Source organism: Sparus aurata, chromosome 11, assembly GCF_900880675.1.
Source record: "Sparus aurata chromosome 11, fSpaAur1.1, whole genome shotgun sequence".
NCBI lineage: Eukaryota > Metazoa > Chordata > Actinopteri > Spariformes > Sparidae > Sparus > Sparus aurata.
In genome coordinates, this window is record NC_044197.1 from 12,402,548 (window position 1) to 12,430,495 (window position 27,948).

At 43.2% G+C, this 27,948-nt stretch overlaps 1 protein-coding gene across 2 annotated transcripts; it reads left to right on the plus strand.

The window, feature by feature from the left end:
- colgalt2b (collagen beta(1-O)galactosyltransferase 2b) lies at nucleotides 1-27,902 on the plus strand. 2 transcript variants are annotated; one of them, XM_030434603.1, is made up of 12 exons: nucleotides 1-338; nucleotides 15,628-15,738; nucleotides 15,855-15,972; nucleotides 16,619-16,753; nucleotides 16,843-17,047; nucleotides 19,177-19,296; nucleotides 19,672-19,745; nucleotides 20,033-20,139; nucleotides 20,606-20,738; nucleotides 22,048-22,175; nucleotides 22,267-22,473; nucleotides 26,161-27,902. In XM_030434603.1, exons 1-12 carry the CDS (start codon nucleotides 103-105, stop codon nucleotides 26,432-26,434), a joined length of 1,848 nt encoding a protein of 615 aa, XP_030290463.1. In that variant the 5' UTR covers nucleotides 1-102; the 3' UTR covers nucleotides 26,435-27,902. The 2 variants fall into 2 exon arrangements, with proteins under 2 accessions (XP_030290463.1, XP_030290464.1); XM_030434604.1 differs by lacking the exon at nucleotides 1-338 and adding an exon at nucleotides 712-730.
- Nucleotides 27,903-27,948: the final 46 nt, after the last annotated feature.

Here is a 27,948-nt window from a genome sequence, read left to right on the forward strand (position 1 = left end):
TCCCACCTCTCCCCCTTCTCCCACTGTTGCTCACTCTGTCACTCCCCCCCTCACTCGCGCTGCTCCGTCGCTTCAGTCTCACGCCGGAATCTGGACGCGAAGATGCGTGCGGTCGGGGCCGCGGGAGTCGGTGTGCTGTGGGCGCTGCTGGTCGCTGTGGTGCCCGGCGGCGTGTCGGAGCTGGCCACGCTGGTGCAGGAGAGGGTGAACCCCGAGTCCAGCCTGCTGAAGCCGAAGGTTATGATCGCCATCGTGGCTCGCAACGCGGCGCACAGTCTGCCACACTACCTGGGCTGCATCGAGAGGCTGGAGTACCCCAAGGAGCGCATAGCGATCTGGTGAGGGATCCTGTCCGAGAACTTTTTCTATCCATCATAACCAGTTTTCTAGAGTTGTTGTCCTATTTTTTTTTTTTTTTAATTCCCCCCAATGTTTCAAATGTGCATGACGTGGACAGTGATCTCCAGTGGAGCGTGTTGCAATCAAACGCAGCGTGCGTCCGCGTTAATTATCACAACAGATTGTCAGAGTCGGGCGCACAGACCTGTTGCTGAGTTTTACGACGCACTTACTTCGCGTGTCTGCCGGCGTCCAAATAACACGCTGTGGGGAGAAGATGAAAGAGCTGCTGTGCATGCTGGGTTAGACTTTAACCCCTAATCACGGTCCCCCTCCGTCTGATTCAGCACAAACCTACGGAAACGGGACTTTAAAACAGCGGGACAGGCAGGTATGAATGGGGGGCCTCACCCCAGGTAGGGTCCTCCAGAGGGTTTTGGCAGCCTGAGATAATGTGAAGTTATCAAAGAGAGACCCCGCAGGTGAGGGGATGAAAGGAGACATTGAGTTGGTCTGACAGCAGGAGGGTGTGTGTGTGTGTGTGTGTGTGTGAGAGAGAGACAGAGTTCTGGGAAGTCTTGCGTGAAATGTGTGTGAGTGTGTGTCTGTGTATGTGTGTGCACCTTTGTGCGCCCGCATGAGGTTTATCCAGAGACATGTCTGACTAGAAGCAGGTTGATGATCAAAGTGTAGATGTGAAGATGGAAGATACAGGACATGAAAGTGACGCCCAGCTCTGGTGGTGCATGTTTGCAACGCCGTTCTCCCCCATCTCCCAGAGGCACATTATTGCTGTTTTTGTTTCCCACCCTTCCTTTCTTTGGATGTCTTGCTTTTGTTAGCAGAGCCACTGCCTGTTTTCAGATTCAGAGACCCTCACCAAAACACATGCACGCTGGAGAAACTCAATACAGAGATGGAGGGAGCAGGGCCCCTCCGCTCTGGTGCGAGAGTGCCAAAGTGACTGAGCTAACAGGGCTTTGTGAGAGGTTTAACTAACAGAGAAAGGGCCCCCATCAGTTATGAGTGGCATCTCATCGCCCTGCGCTCAGTGAGTGCAGCCAGGGGAAGAAAAAACAGTCGGCGAGGCAGCGTAGTCCTGTGTGTCACACAAGTATGCGTTTGTTGTAACAGCAAAGTGTCATAGACTGAGTTTTAAGGGCACACGAGCCATCAGCCTCTAACACACAACTGTTTTATTTTGAAAATTCCTTTTATCTCAGCTGCCACAGCCCGTAGTCTCTCCACAGCCACTCATGAACTTCCATGAAGTATCCCAGTACTTATGCAAGACTTTAGTGATGCACCAAGCTTTGAATCCTGTAAAAGTATTCAACACTACGAGCCTGTTCAACACACAAAACAAACTGTGTGTGCAGTGTGACGAATGATTGAAATAAGTGTGTGTGCTGCTAATTGGTTTCTGCAGTGATTATAGGCTAGAAGAAAAAGGCTTTGAAGAGGAACGGTATTTGTTGTGGAAACACATAAAACATCCTAAACACTGTTAATGTGATGATTTTTCTACGTATTAAAAATGTTATTGGTCTTTTTGTGGCTAGCCTGGTAAAGAAAATTGCACGTTTTGCTCGACATAACTCACATAGCTCTGTGCCTCTTTGTTTCTCTTTGTCGTCATCATCACTGCCCGACAATTAAGCCAAAACCAGCTAATAAATGGCAAATTGTTATTCAAAAGCGTTAATCCACATTATAGCACTTTACGGCGAGTGTTACAGAGCACTGAATTAATGCAACTTCTGGTTTCAAACATTGCATCTGAAGAGAAGAAGTGAAGGACTGTGACTTCTAGATCATTTAACATTCCTTCTGCTGGAAAAAAATATTTTATGACATTTGTCTGTGGCAGTGAGAAGCTTGTTCAAACAGAGAGAGGGGGATGACGTGAGACGAGGGACCCCAGCTGGACTGGAGCCGCGGAGTTTGTGGTTATGTGATACACATTTTCACCTGAATGGCAGCCAGGTTGCAATCACTTTACGACCGACCACAGCCAGTCTGGATAGACCATAGACAGGCTGAGGTAAAAAAAACAAAAAACCTAGAAAAACGATGAAGAAGGAACAGATAATGGTGTCAGTGAGTCAGTGACCAGTGTTGGTGAGGAGACACAATGTTCCTAAAAGGAGTTCAGTCTCCGGAGCAGAGCAGGGAATTGTTTTATCCTCATCATCTCCCCCCTACTCATTTCAAATCTCCAATCAAAGTGAGAAAAGAGAGAAGGTAGATTAAGTTTAATGTAAGATCTAGAACATAACGAAAAGCTGATGAAGATGAACAGTTGGAGGATTCCAGGGGAGGGCGATCTGACAGTTGTAGACCTCGATCGATCTTCAAGTCCACAATCTACTTTTTAGGTGAACTGTAGAGATCCCAGTATATCACACACATTACCATACTGACTAATGGATCTGTGCAATATGTGAGCATACCAATAGAGTGATGTAGCCAGCCGTATGGCTATGCTGTCTCTGTGAGTTACGTTGCGTGTTTCTTTTGGGCGAACCATACTGTGAACAATGAAGCGTGAGTTAAAGCTGGGAATATAGCGGTGGAGGAGCTTGCGCCAAAAAAGAGCTATCTTTAACCCAATATTATGTTTTAATGGTGCAGATGGAAAAAATCATTCGGCCATGACGAGTCTGGCTACAGTGGACAGGGCATCTCAAAAGATGGCAGTATAGATCGTGGATCATGATTGCGATTCATTAAATTGTGATGTCATTTTTGGGCCCGATCACTAACCCAGATGTTCGTTCTGTCATTATAAAAAAGTAAAAAGATCTTTCTCTCGTCTTGAGCAAATATGCTGCACACTACACAGGGGGACAAAAAACATGTGTTGCATGATTTTCTATGCGATCCAGGACAATAAAGATTTGCATGCACGGTTGCCCCATTGGCTCAGTTGGAAGAGAATATTTAGACTCTGTGTCCTCGCCACTGTGTCCAAAGGGTTTAAGACCACCCGGCGGCTCTTTGTGCCATGTAGTTCCCCTCTCTTTCACCCTGTTTCCTATCACTTTTTGTCTGCACTATCGAATAAGGCCATGAAAAGTGCTTAAACTCTGAAGTATTTTATTGTTTCTTACGTTGCACTTAGGTCAAGCTTACTTGTGTCCTGCAGTACCAGAATAATGATGAATTTTGCAGGCGTCTTTCACAGACATCTGAGGTAATCTGGACAGTGTAGCTGAACCCTTTTTTTTTTCCTTTTTTACAATGAGAAAGTGCTGAATCTTAACGGGAGCAGGTGTTGTTGAGAAGACCCTGACCACCACAGTCTCAAAGAGTCTTACGGTGACAAAAATCAAAGTTTCGGGAAGGTCGGTAAGATTTTGCCCTTCAGAAGTCGTTGCCTCTGCAAGTGGGCACAGGTCACACAGAGAAGTGGCAGAGCGGCGAGAAAGACTCTCACACTGCTGTTAAAGAATGAAAGAATGCAGGAATTTAGAGAAAGAGGGGGGATGGTCGGGCACGAGGAAGGTGGTCAACAAAGCTGGGAAACAGCCCAGAGGGCATTTAGCAGGTTGGTTAATCGACTTTCCCACAGTAGCTTGACCACATGTAACCCCCCCCTCCTCTTTCCCTAAGCTCTGTTACTGCTTCTTCTGTCCAAACAGCACAACAGTAATGCACTAAAATCATACCATCCTCTAGAAGTGCTAGTAATCTGGCTGAAGACGATACGTAGGCCTCTGGAAAATCATCAAGGGCATGTTCACATTTGTTTTTCTATATTTTATAGACCAAATGTTTAATTGTGAAGAGAACTGGCAGATGAATTGACAATGAAATGAATCTTAATTTGCATCCCTGCTCCAGAGGTAAACAAATCTGCCTACCAGCAAAACCAAAGTGTAAATTTAACACGATGTTAAAGTTCTCATGGCTGTAGTTTCACACTTCATGGACAGATATGAGAACTATATCGATCCTTTTATCCGAATCTCTGTGAGAAAGCAGTAGATGTGATTAAGTGGAATCACTGTGTTTCTACGACTCATCAGTCACTTTAATACGAAGAGCTCCAAACGCATGAAATGAGTAACAGTGGAGTGTGACCAGACATGTAGAGAAGGGGACGGGGTGGGTGACATGCAACCTTCGATTACCTCATCGGACTTCCCTGTGAGTGAGAGGCTGAGTTAAGAAATCAGCAGCTTCTGTCTTTTGCCTGCTAACGGATGATTTTTGCACCTGGGCCCAACAGGAGTTACTGTTTTCAGTAAGCAGCTTCAAAAGGACAATCATCATGGAAGATTTCATAAGAAGTGTATTTGTGTTTGTCTCAGCACCTGAGGCAATTCTCTCTAAAGTTTCGACCAGCTTGCTATTGTTCTGCTCCTGCTTGTTGCTGGCTGCCTGCTGCTCTCTTCCCCGCCGGCTGTGTTCATGCGGCGGAGTGATTTCCCAGGTGCTGAGCCGAGGGTTGAGACGATGATTTGTGGACCTGTAGACAGACTGAACCATAAAGAGGATCTCAGAGCGCTGACATCATCAGCCTTCCCCATAGGACCTCTTTTCTCCCTTTTCATAATGCCATGTTGTTTATTTACTCATTTATCATATAACCAATTCTTCCATATTTATGACTGTCATTGTGTTGTGTATTCAGAGATGATTCGGGGATGAGGACGGATTTCTGGTTTGAATTTTCCACTGGTTAACATTTAACAATATCTATTATACAACCACAATAAATCCTGCTGCACCCCAAGGTACAGTATGATATGACTCGATGCATCAGGAATTTTCCACAGCTGTCTAAACAAATACATCTCTGCATCTCAGTGACAGATGTGCCATGTTGAATGTAGCTGCCGTCAGACACAGAGAGACGTTTTATGTAATTACATCCGGTATCTATTATATCATGACTTGGGGAAATGGACGTATCAATCAGCTCCACTCCAGCATTGATAGAAATCATTTTTCCCCAAGTGATATGACATAACATGACATAAACTGTACTTAAGTCATTTTGACAAGTGTACTGAGTTACGCAGCATGTAAAATTCGACTTGAATGCCGATTTTAAGTATTTGACTGTGATGTGTGATCACAGCAGGGCTTTGCAGAGACATGTTGCACCAAATTTCAAATTAGACTTTTGAAGAACCCTTTTTAATGAGGATACGTCTGTCCCCTGATGGGACACTAAAATGTTTTATGCATGTTCACATGGCCTGGTTAACTCCAAGTCTGTTCAGACCTTGGAGTAAAGTCCAGACTGACAGCGGCTTTGTAAAGAAATGCAGGTTGTGCAACAATTATATTTAAACCTTGCTCGGTTAATGATCAGCGCTGCAGAAGTTATCTGAAAAATTGAATCAATTACTCAATTATGTTTTACTCAACAAACCTCCCAGCTGCCCAGAGTGAAATACAATGGAAACATTGAAACAACAAAAACAACAGTTTCTGTTCCACTGCTTGTTGTGCATTTTGTTGTGGGTTGAATTAAAAAAAAAAAAAAAAAACAGTGTAACTATATGGTTTTCTGCTGAAATGGTATCTAGAGATAACAGTGTTCCCAAGAGTTCAGTTGAGTTGCCAAACAACTGTCCAGGATAAATTAGTCGCGTAGAAAATACATTAGAACATTAAATAGCACATTCTTGACTTTGAAAAGTCAACTGAGATTGTTGCCTGTTTAAAAACCCTCCTATGATCATCTGGATCACGTCGTCTATCCTGACATAAATTTCAGATTTAACCATTGACGCGATGTTCTGTCAGTTTATTCCAAGCATTTATTTTGACGTGCATGTGAGCTGTTAAACACAGTACTTCTGCCACCACTGGAAATACATCCTCTCACTCATACTTGAGGTGCATTTTTATCTTCCTGGCCCTGCCCTGCAGAGAATCTGTGGATGCTACTGATGCTTTGATCTGATTATGTGAAGTTCTTGGCTTTTGTTAAATGTCGTTTACTGAGCAGGTCTGTTGTTCCCTATTTTCTTTAACTCTAACTGACAGATATTGAAACAAAATGGAAAGATTCAAAAGTGCTTAAAAAGTTTATCATTGTTGTTGTGTCAGAAAGTTGCCACGGGGGTTTCCCTCTGCCAGGTGTGTTACCTCAGGCCCCATTCCTCTGTGGGAGCACAAACAGTTCCAGTTTCATCATGCAGGGAGTTAGGCCCTTTTTAGGAGAGCAGTATCCAAATGTACGGAATACATTTTCGGGATGGGATCGACTGTGGTTCCGACGAAATGGGCATTTGTGAATGATTAGCAGCATCTGCTTCTAGTGTATGTCAGTGTCTTTTAGATCACAGCACTGGCAGTGTACTAAAATGGGTGTGTTTGATTATCATCAGTGTTCTGGTGTCTATGTTTGTGCATGTGTGTATCTTCTCACATATCTTCTCATATGCCTGTTTGTATTCGAAGGCTACTACAACTCACCTAATGGGAGTGTTTTGATGTGGGTTCTCAGTCATCCAGGTCATGGTGATTCCAAGTGCTGTATCGTAGGCAACAGGACTTCTGGTTTCAGTTTCTTGAAGACGTTTCGCCTCTCATCCAAGAGGTTTCCTAAGTTCTAACTAGCTGGAGGGGAGTTGCAGGCTTTTACACCCTGTGTGGGAGTGTCCTTACAGAGTCGTCAGGGACACGTGTGAGCTCTGAGTTTCAGGGTTGTTTGACCCAACCGGTCTTCATGTGGGTTGCTAGGGCTAGGTGAACCCAGGTGTCTTTGAACAGAGGAGGTGGCCTACAACATTGCTCATCACCCACTTACAATGCAATACTGAGTTCCCTCCGCAGACAGCTTAACAACCACTCACACCTGGGCTCACCTGGCCCTAGCAAACCCACGTGAAGGCCTGTTGGTTAGTGAGAACTAAAGAAGCCTCTTGAATGAGAGGCGAAACGCCTTCAAGAAACTGAAACACGTCCATAATGGGAGTATGTTTCTGCTCTGCTCCTCTGGCTCAGCCCCTCGTTTTCCATTCACTTTTTCTAATTACCTCATAAGGCCCACAGCCCGCAGTGAGCCAGAGCCTCCATGTGTTGAGCTACAGGCCACAATCATCTCTAACCTCCCAATCAGTATCACCTGAAGAGTTGTACTCCTCAGTTGCATCCAATCCGTGGGAAACTGAAAAGGTCCAGAAATGCTGGGTGACATTTCCCAGACATGCAGCTGGTAATAATGACACAAACTCACGAGAGCAGAAAAAGGTTCTCCTTTCTGGACAGGAGCTTTGAATAACTGAAGACTTACGCACATGTGAACTGTGAAGCAATATCAAATAATTTTTTTTTTGTACGTTTTACAGTAATTTTAGCAGCACAGATGCTACTGAAGGATTGTAGAAATATAGGAATAGGAGTGGTTGCAGTGTGTCTCTATGATCCTGTCACTCTCCGGCGACTACATGCAGCAATTCATAACTTTGCTCATGAGGTGGCTCTACTATTGTATATAATTGAGTATTTATAGTTAAACATTGAGAAGGAAATGGCAGGTTAAGAAGGGGAATGCATTTTGTCATTTTGCTAACAAGAAGGGATGATATCCTCCTTCTTCCGCCTTCAAATGTTTCTACTGAAAAAGTAAATCTAAAGAAAAAAAAAGGGCTCAGTGATTTCCCACGACAGTTGTGTGCTGTCATTTTAGGCAAATGTTATAAACAGGAGCCTGATGTTCCACGATTGATGATGATTACTGCCATCCAAGTCCTTTTCAGTTGTTGATCAGTAAGGAAATCCCCTAAATTTACGCTCTACGAACTTGCAACTTTTTAACACAGCAGTACGACTTCATCTTTTGGAAGACAGCGTTTGGGTTTCCCACCCTGAGCATGACGTCTTGAGTGTAATGGTCGCTGTGTGAATATGGTTTATGGTGTGCCTCACTGATGTGGTTTTGACTGTTCTGGTGTGAGAGGACACTAAGCACATGGTGGCACATCGCTTTGAAATGAGTGTTTAGTCTACTGAGTCACGTTTTGATCACACAGCTCAAATACCCGTGGGGAATTTGTGGAAATAAAGGCATTTCACACTTAACGATGAGGTGCTATTAGCAGAAATTACAACATGGCCCAATGTCCATTTTCCCAATGCAGTGACCTCAGAGCCTGATGTTTGCCAGCTCTATACGGACTCTCAACCAGCAAACTCATGCAGCTGACGATGTTTCACCTGCCAACTATCCTCTCTGCCCTCAAGCAAGAAGGTATTTGTGGGAAACTTTCCTCTGTTGACTTGACATATCAGTTCAATCAAGTGCACTAAACTAAGAGAATTGATTTTCCAATCCCTGAGCCTTTTTTGAGTTCTCTCTCTTTCTCCCCTGGAGTGAAAATGGTTGTTGCTGGTCTTGGCTCTGGAGTGTGAATTCTTGCTTAGATGCCCCATGTGTTCCCAGCACACTTCCAGCAGTATTGTCAGAGCTTGGCAGCATACCAGTGATCAAGTTGGCAAACACAGAAACACAGTGGTACCCTGGTATGAGCACTCTCATATGGACAGAGTGAGGCCTGGACCTGTAGGAGGTGAGGTGAAGGACAGGCAGAAGTGGCAAGAATGAGAGAGAGAGAGGAAGAAACAGGTCCACTGTTCATCACTCTGTTCATCTGTGTTTTTATGAACAGTGGAGTATTCATTAGAAAGACTGGTGCTCTTGTTATTATAGAGGAAATCAAATTTTAGCATCATCTTCCTGTCTGTCCATCTGTCTGAGTGTGTCATCACCTTCGCTGCTTAACCGCTGTGTTCCCGCTCTTCCCTACTGTTCCTTACCTCCCTCTTTCCTGACATCCCTCTGCTCCTCCGCCACTCCCTTCATCTGTCTTTTTGAGTATTTGCATGCTTTCTCTTTCTTATTTGACGTGGGAGAAGCTTGTTCTCATGAGGACTCAGCTTGAATTCACAGTTTAACAAACAGAGCTGGAGGGAGACAATGTGCTAGATTAGAGACATACAGAAGTAGATCATTAGCGTAAAGTAACCAACACATTCTCCATTCCAACTCGTTGCATACGGCAGCTTGGTCAGTGGCCATTAAGTACTCATTTACTCAAAATACTGTTTGACGCTTGATCTACCGTATTACGACGTTTGGACGGTTGCAGTTTGTTTAGGTTAAGGCATAAAAACTGCTTGGTGAGGAAAAGATCAAACTTTGGGTTAAAATAACTGGGTTCAGTCTCATCACTTACAGTATTGTATTTCACATAAGTGACATTTACGTATGCTAACTTACTTTTGTAACATAACTTAAGAACAAATCACTCTCGACTCTTGGTCACAAACTCAAAACACACCTGACACGGACTTTTCTCTCGCTTTGAACTGACTGTATAAAATATGAACAGAGCTTTCTGGGTCTGAAAATTTAAGCCAAAGCAGAAATGCCTGATACGTGCCTTTCTTCTAATGGGCAGCGGGGGGTGACCCCATTGGTTTCAAAAAGATGTCTCCTATGAGAAAAATGACCCTAATTCTTACTTAAATTATTACAACAGTAAACAGTTTCATAGAGTATCAATGGTCTCACTCTCTGGTCTAGTTTCAAGATGTCCTCAATACAGCATGATGTTCATTTTTTGAATTATGTCTTGAAATGAAATGAAATATAAAGCGGGGTATGCATTACGCCATGGCTACCTGGTCATGGACAGGTATCCTGAGGTTCTTAGTCAGATCCAGTAAGGATATCCTCACTAGCTCCACGCTCTTATGGTTGTTTCTGACTCCACAAGAACAAGACTGGACTCCATTTCCCCTAAATCAGAAACTGACATCTCTGACATGGAAGAAGTGGAGGTGTGTTGCTCAATGTGGTGGCCAAACTTTAGTACTGCTACTTAAATCTTTTGCCACCCCAATTTATGTTTGTTGGAATAGAAAATTAAGTAAAGCTGGACACCTGGGGCCAGTTAATCTTTGTATAACACACATTAAACCATTACAATTAAATGCTTTTACTGTTTGTAAAACGTTCAAAGGGCTAAAAAGAAAGTTATGTGTCATTGCAGTGTGACGTCTATGGGAAGAGGCAGTTGACAGAAATGACAGCGAAAACTTTTCTAGCATATGTGCTGTGTGAACAGCTTCTTGTGGAATTAATCGTTACCATCTTGGAGTTCTGTTTTCTATTCCTCATAATACATCCGCTCTGTATCTGTTTAGATACAATCACAGCATCTCTAATTTCAACCCAGGCTTCCTTTGAATAACTTCGTATTGCATATACATATACAAATGTTCAGCAAAAAGTGTAGAAGTCAGGTTGGTCTGATTCTGTCTCCCACCAACAGTCAGTAATAGCTTTCTTTGATATACACAATGATAAATATCTTCTCCTAGTCTTGAATATGAGTACTGAATATTGCACTGCAGTGCGAGCCCACCGGCCTGGGCTACTTCTATTGACCCTGAGAGTCATGAGGAATTCCAGTCAGCAGTTCCTGCCTCACCGACCTGTACTCCCCCCCTAGCCTCCCACTCTTCTTACCTCTTTCCCCCCTTCCATCCTGCTACCCATCTAACCCCTCCTCCCCCTCTTTGCCCTGCTACACCATCCAGAAGCCGGCAGCCACGTCAGCCTGCACACGAGAGACTGTACTGCAAAGTCAACACAGACACACACACACACACACACCAACACTAGGTTATTATGTTTTAAAGGCATCTACGCTCAGGTCTGAAAGAGGCACTCTTGCTTCTTAATTATATGTGGCAGCCGGTCATTATTGGCAGTGATATTAGATAGTTTATTTGATCAACAGTCAGCTGACACTGGCCAGTCGGAGCCTTTCAGACCGGTGTTTACCCAAAGGGCCGGACTCGGGGACGTGCCTCTGTGTTTAGGGCCAGATGTCAGCCTTTGACACACTCCCTGTTATCCGACACACTCCTGCAGTATCCCTAATAAGTGGGAGGGAAGTAGCCAGAGAGAGTGGTGGGGTGGGTTAATGATCGGGATAGGTGACGCAGATGTGACCAACGTGGTACCACATTTTAATGCAAGATTGCTGCAGTGCAGGAAGCACTTTTTAAACTAATATTTTACCTTCAAAAATCTGCTCTAATAGTAATGACAGGTATAATATGCTCATGCCTTCAGGTGTGACCAGAGACGACAAGAAGCATCGATGCGTGTAAGTTGCTGAAAGGATGCGTGTTCCAGTGAGATCTGAGATTAGGTAACGAGGGGAAGAAATAAACAGATGAGGCGAGGAAGAGAGGGAGTGGTGTGATGTGAAGGTGAGGCTTTTGGAAGCATGTGTTTCCCAGATGCAGATCATAAAGACAGAAGAGCGGAGAGGAAGCCCAACCCCAGAGCTGCAGGCAGCAGAATAATGAGGCTTACTGTAAACTTCTAAACAGGAATGAGGAGACAGATAGACCGACAGAGAGAGGGGTTGCTGTGTAGAGATGTAGATCTCTTGCTATAGTCAGACAGACTAAATATTCATAATGCTGCAGTTTCATCAGCTGACACGCCACAGTCCATGTGACGTTTCGGGCACAGGCTCTTCTTTGTCAGAAACAACACATGGAAGTAATGAATGTTCATGGGAGCATTATCTGTTGTGCAGACTCTTTCTTTTCTATTTTTCACCTGTGATTCTTTCCAACACTTGTTGGACCTGTTCAACGTATTTGCCTGCTTTTGTAAACTTTTCCGCTGGGACATCTCCTCGGAACAGATTAAGTATTTGGCAGAAACCGTGAAGGCTTTTGCCTCTGAGGTCACAGCACTGTACGGTACAGCTGCAGAGGCTTATCTTGCCTGAAGGCAGAGGAAATTGAGGGTCATCCTGATGAAGGGGGGAACGTGTCTAAAATGAGATGAGACGGAGGCGAGGATGCCCCTCCGGAATCACAGTCGGCACAAAAAGAAGTTGTACATCTAACCCACTCTGCATTATTTACAGTATCTCACCCAAGCAAGAGCTACGTGAAGTAATTTGTTGGCATCACCAAAGTTGGCAATATCGCTCTATTGCTTTGCTCACAGAATGCAGATTTGCTGGTCGGTGAGGTGATGCAAAGTTTGGCAGCGGAAGGAAGAGGACATTCAATACTGCGACCTCTACAATTCACCTGAAAAGTAGATTGTTGTCGCCCTCAGGATCAGTCAGAATCTAAAATCATGGATTAGGATGTGAGAAACAAGCGCCAACAACAACTCTAAGAATAAATCTATCGTCCCGAATAGATTTTGGGTATTTATTTCTTTAATTAACAAAATCTGCTTATTTATTTATGAAGTAATTGTTCCCACATTTCTTTATCCCTACATGGAGTTTTCCTTTATTTTGTAGAAAATCTTCTACCTTCATCGAGTGATTACCTGGATGGAGGAAACACGTGTCCTGCCAATAAGAGCCTGTAAAAATACTAAAGGGGACGTAGTGAAGTTTATATTCCTTCTGATTTTATGAGCCCAATAAAAACAATCATTAGCATTTTAATGTGGCGTCTGTAAAACGAAGTTAGTCCGATCATTTTAAGTTTGGAAAGGTTTTAATGAGATCTGTGGAATTCCCCAAAATGTTTATCGATGAGAGCGTTTCAAAAACAATCCTGCACATTTTCAGTTTATGTTTAGCAGCTGAAAAAAAGTGATGCAAACACACATCCCCTTCTTCTTCTCCTCCTCTCTCTTTCCCTTCACTCCTCCTTGATGTCTTATAAGCCCATCAACATTCACATGCACATTCTGTATGTTCTTTACATTACGTCCCAGAAGACCCCTCCTTTTAAATCCCTGCCTGGAGCTGAGACTGTCATTGGACGATGGCGTGTAGGAACACATTTATTTTCCTGAGCGATGTGCAGTTTGGTTGTTGAAAAAAACGTGTAAATGTGTGTGCACATCTACTCATTACCAACAAGTCAGATGTTTCAGTGTGTTTTCTGTCCTATAAAAGAAACAACAGCCAGTCATCAATGGTTAACTTCCGCCTTCATTGCTCTCATGGGCAGACACGCACATGCATGTGCTTGCACACACACATTTTTAACCTTTTACTCACGCTCAAACAGACAATTGTAAACCACCACTTGTGCAACAGATAAATCACCAGTCACACTGCTTTAAAAACAACATTCACAGCACGCAAAAATTAACGTCCTTATGTTTTTGGCACACATCTGCAAGTGCAGGCAGGCACAGTCGCACACACACACACACACTATTACGATTATTGACCACGGCGTCTCCTCCTGGCCTTTCTCCAGCTGCTCGTTCTGTCTGATGAGCTATTTATCTGTCTGACGGGAGATTATTGAAATTCCAAACATTGGAGCGCTCCACCTTCTTTCTGCCTAATCCATGTGTGTTACGCAGGACGGTGCACGTTCGTGTGTGATTCATGCATGTGTTGGCTGGGTCATGATAAGAGCATCTCTGTGTGTGTGAGTCTGTGTGAAAACAGGTGTTTCTGTATTACTATTTGTGGGTGAATGAGGAGCGTCAACACTGTTATCTTCTATGTTGAGAGTGTACTTGGTGAAAATACAAGGTGACGCTGCTCAAGTGTGTGTGTGTGTCGGTGTGTGTTGTTCTATCTCCGTCCAGCCAGGCTAAAATTGGGAGCGATTTGGAGAGCGTACAGTGAGGAATATTACAGCGGGCAGTGGAAAACTCCATCTCACCAAGTGTGTGTGTGTGTGTGTGTGTGTTTGTATGCACACATCGAGTACAGGCCTCTGCCTTACAATCTGTTGACCTTTCCGTTTTAGAGGGCATTTTAAATGCAAAGACAGGCGATATTTATTTTGCCGGAAATCAAATAAAAGTGATAGTGAGCTGCACCGTGATACAGTTTTAATTTCTCATGCACAAATTTATAAATACACACACTGTTAACCACACCTACAGTAGCCGCAGTGTCTTCTCCGAGTGGAAATCTCAGCGCTGCAGAGTTCAAAACAACACGAGTGACAAACAAGCAGCTAATTTTTGCACTGACATCATTTGCTTGCAGAGATGAGTGTGAGAGTATGTGTGTGTGTGTGTGTGTGTGTGTGTGTGTGTGTGTGTGTGTGTACGTGTGCAGGTGTTCTGAGTATGCAATAAAGACCAGAGTGCATCAATACTCACATTCAGAGTAAAGTAGCAATAAGGACCTTTGATTTGTTGATTCTGGTGAGGGTTGTTTTACTACTCAGAGCCACAGTAGTGTGATAAAAGAGACATTGACCGTTATCTTGACCAATACCACACTCTTTTCCAAAGGCACAATTTGGATTCAAGAGGCACCTATTAAAGGAATAACTGGGCAGCTCCTTTAATAGCAGGTGGAACTATCTTTGCTCTTGTTTTTGTTGTGCTTTCAGGAGTGGGTTGACTCAATAGTTTATTTTTATTTTTTTAAAGAAGTGAGAGGACCACAAATTCATCATCAACGCTTTTACTGTGAATTTTCGCATTGCACTAGAATCAGTGTGCAAGGTTTCTGTTGTTCCTTTTTTTTGGATGATGGATTGGAAAAAGCGACATGGTGTGCAAAGGCCTCCAGTGACGTACCACCAGACTACAGAGCATCTTCTTTCCTCAGCTCCTCCTCAGTCAGCACTCTGCCATAAACAAACTGTTTTAATTTCATGACTTAATTACCAGACAAGTCAGAATCCAACCAAGTGGCAGGCATTAAAAATAACTATAAAAACTGCTGAATATAGAATTAATGTCCTTGCTGATGGTCTTGTTTGCTTACAGATGTCATTTAGATGTTATAGACTTTATTATTAGGCTGTTTCATAACCAATACAGGTCCCTTGTAATATGTTAAAGTAAATAACCTTCAGTCCTTCAGTTCATTTTGCTGACTGCCCAGCACCCACAGAAATGTTAGAGAGGTTCTATTAGCAAGTGCTTGGTATTACCCAGAGTGCCTCAGAGTAATCTCTGTCTGCGACGTGACTCCCCCGACTTTGTCCTTGCTCCAGCAGTGCAGTTAATTAGACAGTGAGGAAGCTTTACAACACTGAGCCAGCCTGTTGTAACGTCAGAGAGGAATTAGAGAAATCTGGAAGCCAGAACATCTTCATCACCTCGAGCTAACAACAGTCTGCAGCCCTGCATTATGTTTCAACATCCTCACATTCCTGAGAACAGTCCTGATGTTGCCAAGAGGCTAGTTTCTTCACAGGGACAGATGTTTACATCTCAAATGTTAGGCAGATGCACATCAACAGACGGCGTGAACATTTTCTGTGGTGGTAGCGTCATGTGATGGATGGTCTGTTCCATTTGAATGACATCCTGTGTTGTCTGTGTTGATGTTTCAGGGCAGCAACAGACCATAATGGGGACAACACCACTGCCATGTTGAGAGAATGGCTGAAGAGAGCCCAGCATGTCTATCATTATGTGGAGTGGAGACCCATGGAGGAGCCGAGGTGAGTCAAAGTCTCCAAATGATCCACTTATTAGCATCTACTCAAAGTAATTCAGACTTGTTTTCTCACATAATATGATGTTTGAGACCAACTCAGACCTGTTATCTCTGTATCAGGTCCTACACAGATGAGTGGGGTCCGAAGCACTGGCCCCCTTCGAGGTTTAACCATGTGATGAAGCTGAGGCAGGCGGCGCTGAAGTCTGCCAGAGAACGCTGGGCTGACTACATACTGGTAAGACTTTTTTTAATCTCATGACGAATATGCTGTAATTCAGTCAGAGATTTTCTTTATTCAAGCAATTTACCATTAATAGTAACCAGCCATTAAGTTTGATTCAGCAGAAAAGGCAATGCCCAAAGAATGAAAATAATAAACACATGCATGAATAGAACATTTTGGCTATTATTTGAATAAACATCACCATTCAGTAAATGGTTAAATCTTGACATTGTTGTCTAAATATTCCATTCACTAAAATATTACATCCTGCCCCCATCCACAAGGGTGCTTCCATTATTGTGGGTCATCAGACCTTAGGAGTTTAAGTAGAAACTCAACTTTGAGTGGCGTTCCATTGTTCTGTTTCTACTATGAGGTCAGAAACTGTTGAGTTATGACTCATCTGAAGCTTTAGAACTGGGAACATGAAGTGATTGTTCAGATTTGTGACGAAGGTTCATTGATAAAATGCCATCGTAATGTTTTTATTTGGACTTGAATGTTACCTTCACATGTGTGATGTACATTACAGATATTTGTATAGTGATAAATGTGGTTTTGGTTATATTTAATAACATTTTTAATAAATCACAAGTCTTTCCAAATTAGTTTCAACTAATTTTATGTGATTTCCACTGTGACCCTCTTCCCTCTTCAGTTTGTAGACAGTGACAACCTGCTGACAAACCCCCGTGTGCTCAACCTTCTGATGGCAGAAAACTTGACCCTGGTGGCTCCCATGTTAGAGTCGCGCTCGCTCTACTCCAACTTCTGGTGCGGCATCACCCCGCAGGTACAGCCTGGACTTCTACATCCGTCCACCAACTTATGTGTGATTCGGTATCTCAACCTGATGTTGATCATCTCCCTGCTCTCCGTTAGGGCTACTACAAGAGAACCCCGGACTACCAGCCAATCAGGGAGTGGAAGCGGCTCGGCTGTTACCCTGTTCCCATGGTGCACAGCACTTATTTATTAGACCTGCGTCGCGAATCCAGCAAGGACCTGGCCTTCTACCCTCCTCACCCAGACTACAGCTGGGCGTTTGATGACATCATGGTGTTTGCTTTCTCGGCACGTCAAGCAGGTCAGTCTGAGAACTCAAGTCACAACAAACTACTACATTTGTAGCAGGGCTGCGAATACCACACGACAGCTTCACTTTGATGAACGGAGGACTGTCACTGACTTCCTTCATTAGCAGTCAATTACAAAGTGGTTTTAATCTGCATGTGTGGGTACTGCTGAATAACACTGAGGGCTTTTTACTGGCCTTATGCAAGTGTGCCAGATTAAGGCAGATGAGTGGAGGCAGAGAAAAACGGATCCATGTGTCGGTCCTGAGGTCCTGACTGTTTGCAAGTGTGCAACAGTATCAGTGTTTGGAGATATGTGTGTGTGTGTGTGTGTGTGTGTGTGTGTGATGTGTGTAATGATCCGTAGGAAACAAACAGAACCATTAAGATTTCCATTTCACAGACAAAAAGAGTGTCCGGAATTCGCCTGCCGACTAAAAAGTAAACACATGAAAGCATTCACACAAACACTAACAGATATACACAATCACAAACAAACACAGAGGCACCGTTTCTTCTATCTCACAAATTGGCTTCAAAACAACAATGCATGAAAGAAATAAAAATATAAAACTTCAAAGTAAGAATATTTAGCTGTTGAAAGAAGTGATAACACATTCTTCTCATGTATAGAATGTTGAATTCTTAACAAAAGACCACAAACACTACAGCCGTGCTTGGTCCAATGTGACCAGTAGCTTGTGGTGGCTACTGTTAGCTAATGTCAAAATGACTTGCTCTTGTTACACTACAGTCCAATGTCACTTCTGGACACTTTTCAATAAAAAACATCGATTTTGTTTTTATTTGAACCACTAAAATGCTTAAAAGCAAAAATGAATTTTTGATCAAGAGATTTAATTACACACATGTTAAGTTTTGATGTTTGATGTCTATTTATACTGTTTTGCAGAGATATCTGTTTTATATTGATTGTGTTTTATGACTGTATCATACTCAAATAATGTGCCCAGTCCAAATGGCTCAGAATACACCATTATTAAAAAAGAAAAACTGATTAGAAACCTGAGTAGCCACATATAAACTACAAATATCACTAAAAACTAACTGCTACTGAAGTTAGCACGCTAACCACGTAGCCCCAGCCAGTACCAGTCCAAAGCTCCCTTGCAAGCGGTGTAAACACCAACACTCCCCCGGTACTCTGAGCTCCCAGTCCAGACCGCTACCTGCACTGCTAACTAAGCTAATTAGCGAAGGACAGCTGCAGTTGGTAGTTAGCAGTTACTCTGGTGATATGCCGAGTAGGAATCTGACAGATTAACAATTCTTACATAATGCGACTTCAGTGTGTCAACATCAAACAGTCAAGTGATGAAACAGAACCTTATACAAATTGAAGATAAAAATAATGGATATTTCTTACAATTTAAAAAAGTTGTGATTGCAAAAAAGTAAGGATGCTGTGTAAAATGTGAATAAAAGCACAATGCAGCCTTTATGAACAAACTGTGTTTAGGAAGAGCATGTATAGTAATATTGATTATACAGTTATGTGTTTCACTAAGTGGTGAACGTCTAGAGGACGCCCCTTTTATACCCAGGTTTACCTGTGGAATAATCCAGACAGGTCAGTCCGTGAAGTTGATGAGGTAAAACTTTCAATGCATCGTCTGTAAAAAAGGATCAGGAAATTATCACTTCGGGGGGTTGTGAATAGGCTACAGTGTATTTTCTAAATGACATCTCTTCCATAACGACCGTTATTTGACACATGTTATTATGGACAGACAGCCTGATATAGTTGTTTATCTTGAATGCATAAATGTCTCTTGTGTAAAGCCTGTATCCTGGTGTCCTCAGAGGGCGACGTGCTGTATTTTTCCCCTCACAAACAAACAAAGCCCTCACATCCAACTGTATTTTTCCTCTCATAAAAGTATCCCTCGCACCGTTTACTATTTATTTCTAGGAAAATCTGAGTCGTCGCAAACAATCCCTTAACATACCCTTTGTTCAATTCATACATTGCTTGTGTGTAACATACAGACTGTGGTATGACGACGAGGGCCTGGGGTGGTCTAATTTTGCATGTTTACTTGAAATATTGGGGTCAATGTGTGTGTGTGTGTGTGTGTGTGTGTGTGTGTGTGTGTGTGTGTGTGCTTGTGTTTTCCAGCTGTGCAGATGTATGTGTGTAACAGAGAGCACTACGGTTTCCTGCCCGTCCCTCTCAAAGCTCAGCAGAACGTGGACGATGAAAGCGAGAGTTTCATACACACCATCACGGAGGCTTTGAGTGAGTAGACTCACACACACACTCACACACAAACGCTCTCCAGCTGTTGAGACTTTACTATCTGTCACACCTTGATTACTTCACCCCTCAGGTTTGTTTCTTCTCCTTCTTGACCTCCTCAACCCTTCGTGATTGCATCCTGTCAACCCCTCTTTGATTTAATCCTCCTCCCCTGTCTCTGTTTTCTCAACCCCCACCTCTCTCTCACTTTCTCCGCCTTTTTGGCCTCTATCGGTGCTCTTCTCCCCCTGCGCAGACTCTAAATAAACCAAATTAAAATAAACCGCCACAATCCAGAGGAAGTCCATTTATTTCGTGATCCTGTTGTTGCTGTTTTAACCTTTCTCCTCCTTCCTCTCTCTCCCAAAACCACAGTCGACCACGACATCGAGCCCTCTCAGCACCTGTACGCTTCGCCATTACTGCAGGACAAGATCGGTTTTGATGAGGTGAGTTATGACCGAGCGCTTCATCTTCAGTCTCTCTGTATATTTACTGTTTATCAGCATCTTCCTCTTCCTGTTTTCTTTCCAGTTTTTCTCCTTTCCTGTAGTTCTTGCTCTTCCGTTGCCCTCTCCTTCATCTCAGACCCCTTATTATGCATCTCTTTTCTACAAAGAGACAGAGAAAATGTGCTTGAGAAACATTTTAACAAATGAGATTTCAGATCAAAGACAAGGTTTTTTTTAAAATTCTAATTATTATTATCTTAAATGCAAATTTTTTTCCTGTTTAGATTTTCCTCATCAACCTGAAGCGACGGCTGGAAAGAAGAACCAGGATGTTTAAAACAATGACTGCACTGGGTCTGCACCCCACGCTGACAGACGCAGTGGATGGCAAGTAGGTCACGAACACGCGGCCCTGCATGCCCTCAATGAACTGACCTGAAGGCTGATTTGATCCTGAAAAAAAAAGTCCATTGTTTGTTCTGCACAACAACAAACTTCCAATTTTTCTCCCTGAAACCTCTGATGCACTTTAACTCGGCTGCCTGAACTTCAGCTAAGATGACGCTGTGTCGCCTGTCTACCATCTGCCGCTAGTTTTATCTGACGTCTATATCCGTGCATTTTGTCTAAACAGTGATTCAGTGTCGCAGTGGCTTTCCCTCCTCCGCGTTTACCGTAATCAGCACTCTAATCTTTTGAGAATGTCCTAATCCTTTTTCCAGCCACTGTTTGTCTGACAATATGTGTTACTTGTAGCAGCTTGCTGACTTTGACTTTCTTGTGTTTTCACTGACAACAGACTCAGCAGCATAATGACAGTCGAATTTTCCCACCGTGACTCCTACATTCTCTCTCAGGGCTCTCAATTCGTCCCAGCTGCAGGCGCTGGGGATCGAGATGATGCCGCACTACAAGGACCCATACTCTGGTCGAGTCCTGACCAGGGGAGAGATTGGTTGCTTCCTCAGCCATCACTCTTTATGGGTGCAGGTGAGAGCAGGGAAGGGTAATGAACTAATATGGGGAAGGCGGTTTGTGTAGGGAACAGTGACTGTTAAAGATCTTGTAAAAGTGCAAATCCAAGCCTCCATGTTTGCTGAATATAACAATACATTCAAAGGTATAAAACATACATTTAGATTATTGATAACAATCTAGGTGATGTTACATCGTTTGGTGAACAGATGCATTTTTGTTCATATTTATAAATCTACGTCCAGAACAAAAATACAGCTGGTTTAATGATTGTTTGTGGCCCCAAATAATATTAGTAACCTGCATCATCACACTCATTCATTGAAGCATGAAGCTTGAAGCTGCAAGTTCGTTAATGCTGAAAGTTTGCGCCAAATATTGTCGTTTAAATACGACATCGACTGTTGACAAACTCCTTATAAATGTGGCCGTGTGTTCCTCACTTTGAGAAGTCAATAGTAGACGTCAAAAGACAAAACTGAAAATGGTGCAGCGAAAAAAAATGGCAGGCCTCATGACCCCTCCAACAATCTGGAGGCAAATTGCAGTAATTAATCAAATTGCATCAGCGCCTTTAAGGCATTCCTTCTATAACCTTAAACAGAAATGAGTAAATGTTGATAAAATCAAATTAAATAGTTTTTGTCATTACAGTTATTAATCATGCATAGCCACACATGGATACATTACCTCATCACTATGCATCCTGCAAACTGCTGTGTTTGAAAAAGAAAATAGATCTAAAGATAGGTTGCCTCTGTCTTTCAGTAGTTTAAAAAAAACAACAACCCACTAGTTAAAACAAGATCTTTATGACAGGAGCCAAGACCGCTTTTGTCCAGAGAAGCTGCCAGAATCAACAAAAAATGAAAGTTGCTTGTAGTAGCTTTAGGAAGTTAGGAAATATAATATATTAGGAAAGATATTCATCCTCTGCTCTTATTTTTTAATAATTAGATAAAAAAAAAAAAAAACAGTGACCAAACAAATGTTGTAAGTAGTCCAAACCGCTTCAAACCAGTGAGAAGAGCACAGACAAAACCACAAACACAGAAATCCATCCAGTGAAATAGCCAAAACCGTTCTAACTCTGGCATAAAATCATGTGTTTATGTAGAACCTCGTCACTCATAGTGAGTAGCTGAAACCCAGAAACGGAAACCTCAAGTCTGGGTTTCTTGTTAGAATTTTGTGATGCATATTGTAGTTAAGTGAGCAGTCGTCACCAGGAATAATGTAAAAGAGAGTCGATCTTGACAGCTGACAAAACCACAGCCATTATTCTTTCATTTTAACACAAGTGTTTGTATTGTCTGTCCATCAGGTGCTGGAGCGTGGCCTCGACAGGGTGCTTGTTTTAGAAGACGACGTGAGGTTCGAGCCCAGGTTTAAGCGACGGCTGCAGGCCATCATGGAGGACATAGACAAAGCCCAGCTGGACTGGGACCTCATGTAAGAACACCCACCCATCCAAACTCACACCAAAGTTTGGCGCTAATTTTTGTGAAGCCTCACAAGCACCATCTTTCTTTTTCTGCCCCAGCTACGTGGGGCGCAAGCGCATGCAGGTGCAGCAGCCAGAGCAGTCCGTCGACGGTGTGAACAACCTGGTTGTGGCCGACTACTCCTATTGGACACTCGGCTACGCGCTGTCACAGCAGGGAGCCAGGAAGTTGCTGGCTGCTGATCCCTTCACAAGGATGCTGCCCGTCGACGAGTTCCTGCCTGTCATGTTCAACAAACACCCCAAGTCAGTCTTTAATTTAAATTCAGTTTTATTTGCTTTGAAATTACAGTGCTGCATAAATGCAATGCGTGATAGTACGAACATGCAATGCAAAGGCATGGAGTCTTATTTTAGGGCATGTAAACCACAAAGCTACAAAAAGAAAGGAGTATTCCTATGTTAAATCTCACAAATGCAGACAGACGACCCTGGTAGACGCTCCGGTTTATGAACAGACAAGACAAATATTTACTGAGCACCACAAATAGATGATTGCAGGTGCACTCTTGCGTAAGAACATATCAGGTAAATCCAAATTCAGAATAAACATGAAGATGCAAAAGGAAAAGTACACACATATATGCGCATGAGTCCTGTGCATGTACAAAAACCGACACGAGAGCAGTAAAGCAGTGCGGAGGAGCTGCTGTACAGTAATTATCTATACATAGAAACAAACATGAACCCGATGGAGGCATTTCAGACGGAGGGACAGTGTGCAGGTTTTTTTCTCTGGCGGTTAACCATAACCTCCATTCAGCTTAGTGTTCCCTGTGTGTCTCCACGTCTTCCCCTTTTGCTCCCTCTCCTTCCCCCTGATTATGTCCCTCTTTCTCCCAGCACCACCCCTTCTTCTCCTTCTCCTTCTCCTTCTTCTTCTTCTCCTTCTTCTGTGCCTCCTCACACACAGGGCATGGATTGTTCTTAGGGTTCACTGGGTACGGTGCCTCACACAGTGGACGCACAATGCCTGCTTTTCTGTCTCCTTTCTCCTTGGGGGTATTCCTGTCGTGCCCTGCACTCCTTCACCTCCACCTCCACCTCTACCTCCACCTCCACCTCCTCTTTCCATCCCATTTTCTACCCTTTTATCCCCTCTCCTCGCTCTCCTCTCATTCTTCATTTCTTTTTTTAAACCTCTTTTCACATTCCCTCACTCTCCTCAACAGACTTTTGTTGAGCACCTACTCCCTCCCTGTGTCACCCCGCTTCTCCTCCCCCTTCCCTCTCTCCCTTTGAGGAATGTGGGCCAGCACAGCTTTTCCAACTGGTCGGAGAAGGGGACAGGATTCCCATTGATAGAGCCCTGAGCGTGGGGGTGGGGTAGAGATGGACACAGTATGAGTGTGTGTTACTATATAAATACGTGGAGATGTGTGTCCAGCGTGCAGTGTATAGATTACTAGTGAAAACACTGTGTGCGTATTCAACAGTGAGAGAAGGTGTTTAAAAGTGGAAGAAATAGGAAATATGGAAGCAAATGTGGAAAAGTGGCAGGGAAAATATGTAGAATGTGTAGGTTAACTAAATCAACAGGAGGGGAGAGTGTGCTTAAATTGTGGATTTTTATGGAGGCAGTACGGTGTGACGCTGCTGTCTTCCTAAACAACATCTCCGCTCAAAAACAGACATTGACTGAAGCATTGACTGAGGATTACGTGAATATGAACCTGGTGAAAAAAAGCCTCGTCTTGTCGAAAATGTGCGTGTGAGTGTTTGTTTGTAGCAGCAGGTCGGCTCATCCGAGCTCTCATAAAGGTGTAGGGTTTCACTGTCCTCACGGAGTGATGACAGGCTTTAAACAGCCGATGAGACAGCAGGGAGTCGACCTCTGTGGTGACCTCTGTCTGCATGAGTGTGACGTGTCAGCCCTCAGTCCTCTGGTGGGCCGGCTGCAGGCTGATCATGACGGGCTGATAGGGGGGTCTTCTGCTGTTTAAACTGGCAACAGACAAGGTTTTTAGTAAAGTAAATGTACATTGCACAGTTTAATGGCTATAAAATAATGACGCCATCAGCCTTTAGATTTGTTCCCTCTAAAGTGTGCTTTCACGGTGCAAAATCTCCTTGGAATATGAAGGCTGATCCAGTCAGACTATCTATTGGCTATTATGTCTCCATCGTAGACTACATGAATGAACTGACTCACGTTGCATCACGTGTTGGTGACGCTGCACGTCCCGCTCGGAGGAAAACAGAAACGATCCAGTTATCTCTGCGACCAAAAGAAAAGAAAAGTTTCACACTTTAAATTGTGACACGGCATGACGGTAGTTTACGAGACGACATAAAGATGCTGCTCAGATTGAATAAGTAACCAACTGTTGTTAATATATTGTGATGCAAAGTTACCTATATATGTACAGTACAATCAAAACTACTATACTTAAGTTTTAGGTGTTTGTATTTGAGTACCTGTATCTCAATTTTTTTTGGTAGTTAACACCTCTATTGAACTAAATATCATTTCCATTATGATTTTCTCATTTGGTTGTTGAATCATTAGAAAAGAGTGGAAAATGCCCTATATTGTTTCTAGAACAGAAGGTGATGTCTTCAGTTTGCTTGTTATGTCAGTGGTTTAAAACCCAAATATATTCAGTTTACTCTCATATATGACAAAGACAAATGATCAAATTCTCTCATTAGAGAAGCTGTAACCACAGAATAACATTTTTGCTTGAAAAAAGGCTGAAAGAAGTTTCCAAATAGTTGCTTTCCATTAACATATTACACGACTAACTGTATGACATTTCAGAAGTAAATAAAATGCTGTTTATTCTAATACCTGACAGCTATGGACACAACTTACTTTACAAAACAAAACAACTCATTGTGTATGATTATATAAATGAGTTCAATTAGCTCCACCTAAACCAATTTCAACTTGAATGGATCTAAAGATTGATTTCTTACACCACTGTTATTGTATAGTACTTGATTTCGTAAACAGTAATAGATCAAATTCCGGTTATGACAAAACGGTGATGCAGAAGAGAAGCGAACAGTTTCCTCTTCCTCTTTTTGATGTCCTGCAAATTTGCTGTCTGTGCTGAAATTCAGTTCCGGTACGTACAAACGCCAGAACTTCCAGTTTAGAGGATATGATGCATCAGAAGTTAGGGTAACCGCAAAATAATCATGTAAACAGCAATGAGTCAGCGCTCCTTGTTTGGCCTTCCTGCCGCTGCTCTTTGATGACCTTTTGGTATTTTGAGTATACGAGTTTCATACGAACACAGATCTGTCGACAGGGCAGATCTCGGTACAGCAAGTATAGATGGACGCCACCACTACTAAACCTTAACATTGCATTCACTCAGCTTTATGCACTGCTGTATGTGAGACATTACACAAATTCTTGTACGATCGTGTAATCCAACAAAAGGGCACCAGATAATGTGTTGTCTCGTGGCTCATTATCATTTAAGGAGTCTGGAATCTCTTCAAGGCTCTTGTTATCTGAACCTCCAGACACCCAGAGCCCGCTCAAATAAGTATGCCAAGTGTGAAGGACAGTGGGTAACCATGTGAGCGCACAAATTATACGTTCTCATGAGACACACAATCAAATATTCCTTTATGACCATGCATCGCTCCCACGCATAACAGGGCAGAGAACTGAAGTTCCACTTGATTCAGGTGCCTGACATCAACTCTTTTAATTAATGCATCACGATCATAGGCTCGGTCACAGCTGAGAAGTAACATCCAATCATATTCACCTACTCAAACAACGGAGCCTGTTTTTTCCCAAACAAATTGCACTGTGCATTCATCTTTTGATCATAAACTACATATCCTGGGTTTTATACCACTTTGGACAGCAGAAGACTGACATTCCTTGAAATTGTTACAGCCATTTTTCTTTCATTTTATGGATGAAATGATTAATAACCTCTTTCCCTCTCCTCACCTGTCCTCCATCAGCACTGACTACATGTCTTACTTTGAGCCGCGGGACCTGAAGGCCTTCTCCGTGGAGCCGCTGCTCATTTACCCCACCCACTACACCGGAGAGCCGGGCTACATCAGCGACACAGAGACCTCAACCATCTGGGACGACGAAGCTGTGGCCACGGACTGGGACCGGCAGCACGCCCGCAAGACGGCGCAGCAGGGCAGAATCCACCAAGTGGCGCAGAACAGCGTCACTGGAGACTCGCCGCCTCCTGCTGCCCGAGCCTCGAGGGACGAACTCTGATACCTGAGACTCAGAGAGAGAGAGAGACTTGACTGTGCCGTGTACACACAGTGAATGTCATGTGTACACACACTTGAAAAGACACTTGAACACACACACATACACATCTTCTGGTGTCCAAAAGGATAGCAGAGTTAAGATGTCAATCTATACTCTGCAGCCAGATGAAGGGACACCGAGGAGGAAGAGGAAGAGGAGGAGAATCTGGGACGAGGGCCAGCAGGCCTACGACAAAAGCTTTATTTATTCCCCTTGTGCCTCCTCAGGGCATGTGGAGACAGTTATGGAGGAAACTTAAGCAAACATGGACGATAGCTAACATTATTCGCAGGACTTGAAACAAACAAACAAAAGAACCGCTCTCACAAATCAATTTTTATTTTGTTTGAGAAGATTATTGTTATTTAAAAAGAACAGATGTTTTGTTTTATTAATTGACAGCTGAGGAATAAAGGAATCTTAAAGCTGTCTGAAAGCAAGTCTTAAGTGTGCGTGAGAAATTGTGTGTGTGTGTGTGCATGTGGACATGTGTTGTCTTAACAGGGCTGAACATGTGTGGGAGGAGGGAGGCTGACATACCATACCCAGGAGTGTCACTGCTTCAGATTATGTCACACACACACACACACACACACACACACACACACACACACACACACACACACACTCACACACACTCACTTATACATTGACATAGACCCCAACCCTAACTTGCCCAAATGTCCTTACTTTACAGATGTGTCCTCACTTTGTTGGTAAAAAAAAATCTTCCAGTTGTCACTATGTAGCAAGTACAAGTACACACACACACACACACACATACACACACACACACACACTCACACACACTCACTTATACATTGACATAGACCCCAACCCTAACTTGCCCAAATGTCCTTACTTTACAGATGTGTCCTCACTTTGTTGGTAAAAAAAAATCTTCCAGTTGTCACTATGTAGCAAGTACAAGTACACACACACACACACACACACACACACACACACTCACGCGCACACACATACTTCTATACTTAATTGACTAAACCCTACCCTAACCCTAACTGGCCAAAACGTCCTCACTTTCCAAAAATGTCCTCACTTTGTTGGTATAAAAACCTGCTCCAGTCTTCAAGTAGACACACTCTCTCACACACACACACACACACACACACACACACACACTGAGAGTACAGCTCACATTTGCCAAGCAGCCGGACAGTACTGGATGTTATTGATTATTGTTGTGTTTCATTCTCACACATTCACAGTGGGCTGGTCCTGCTAGTTAGCATCTGGGAGCATCGGTCATACATTACATATAGACTGTAGGAAATATATGTCCATGTTAGACTTTCCGATTTTTATATGTTAAATATTTAGAAAAAACTGAACTACTCATGTCCTCGACACAGGCTGTTCTTCGTTCAGTTATGGCGCTGGACTGAACCAATAAAACAACTTCTCTGTTTCTGTGTTTTCACTCACTCTGCGACATTACCCGGCACAGATCTGAC

Bases quoted from the DNA above. Each gene is read 5' to 3' on its own strand.
- colgalt2b (XM_030434603.1), top strand. From the start codon at position 103: ATGCGTGCGGTCGGGGCCGCGGGAGTCGGTGTGCTGTGGGCGCTGCTG. The intron at 339-15,627 runs GTGAGGGATCCT...TTGATGTTTCAG, and splicing joins AAGGAGCGCATAGCGATCTG to GGCAGCAACAGACCATAATG. The intron at 15,739-15,854 runs GTGAGTCAAAGT...TCTCTGTATCAG, and splicing joins AGACCCATGGAGGAGCCGAG to GTCCTACACAGATGAGTGGG.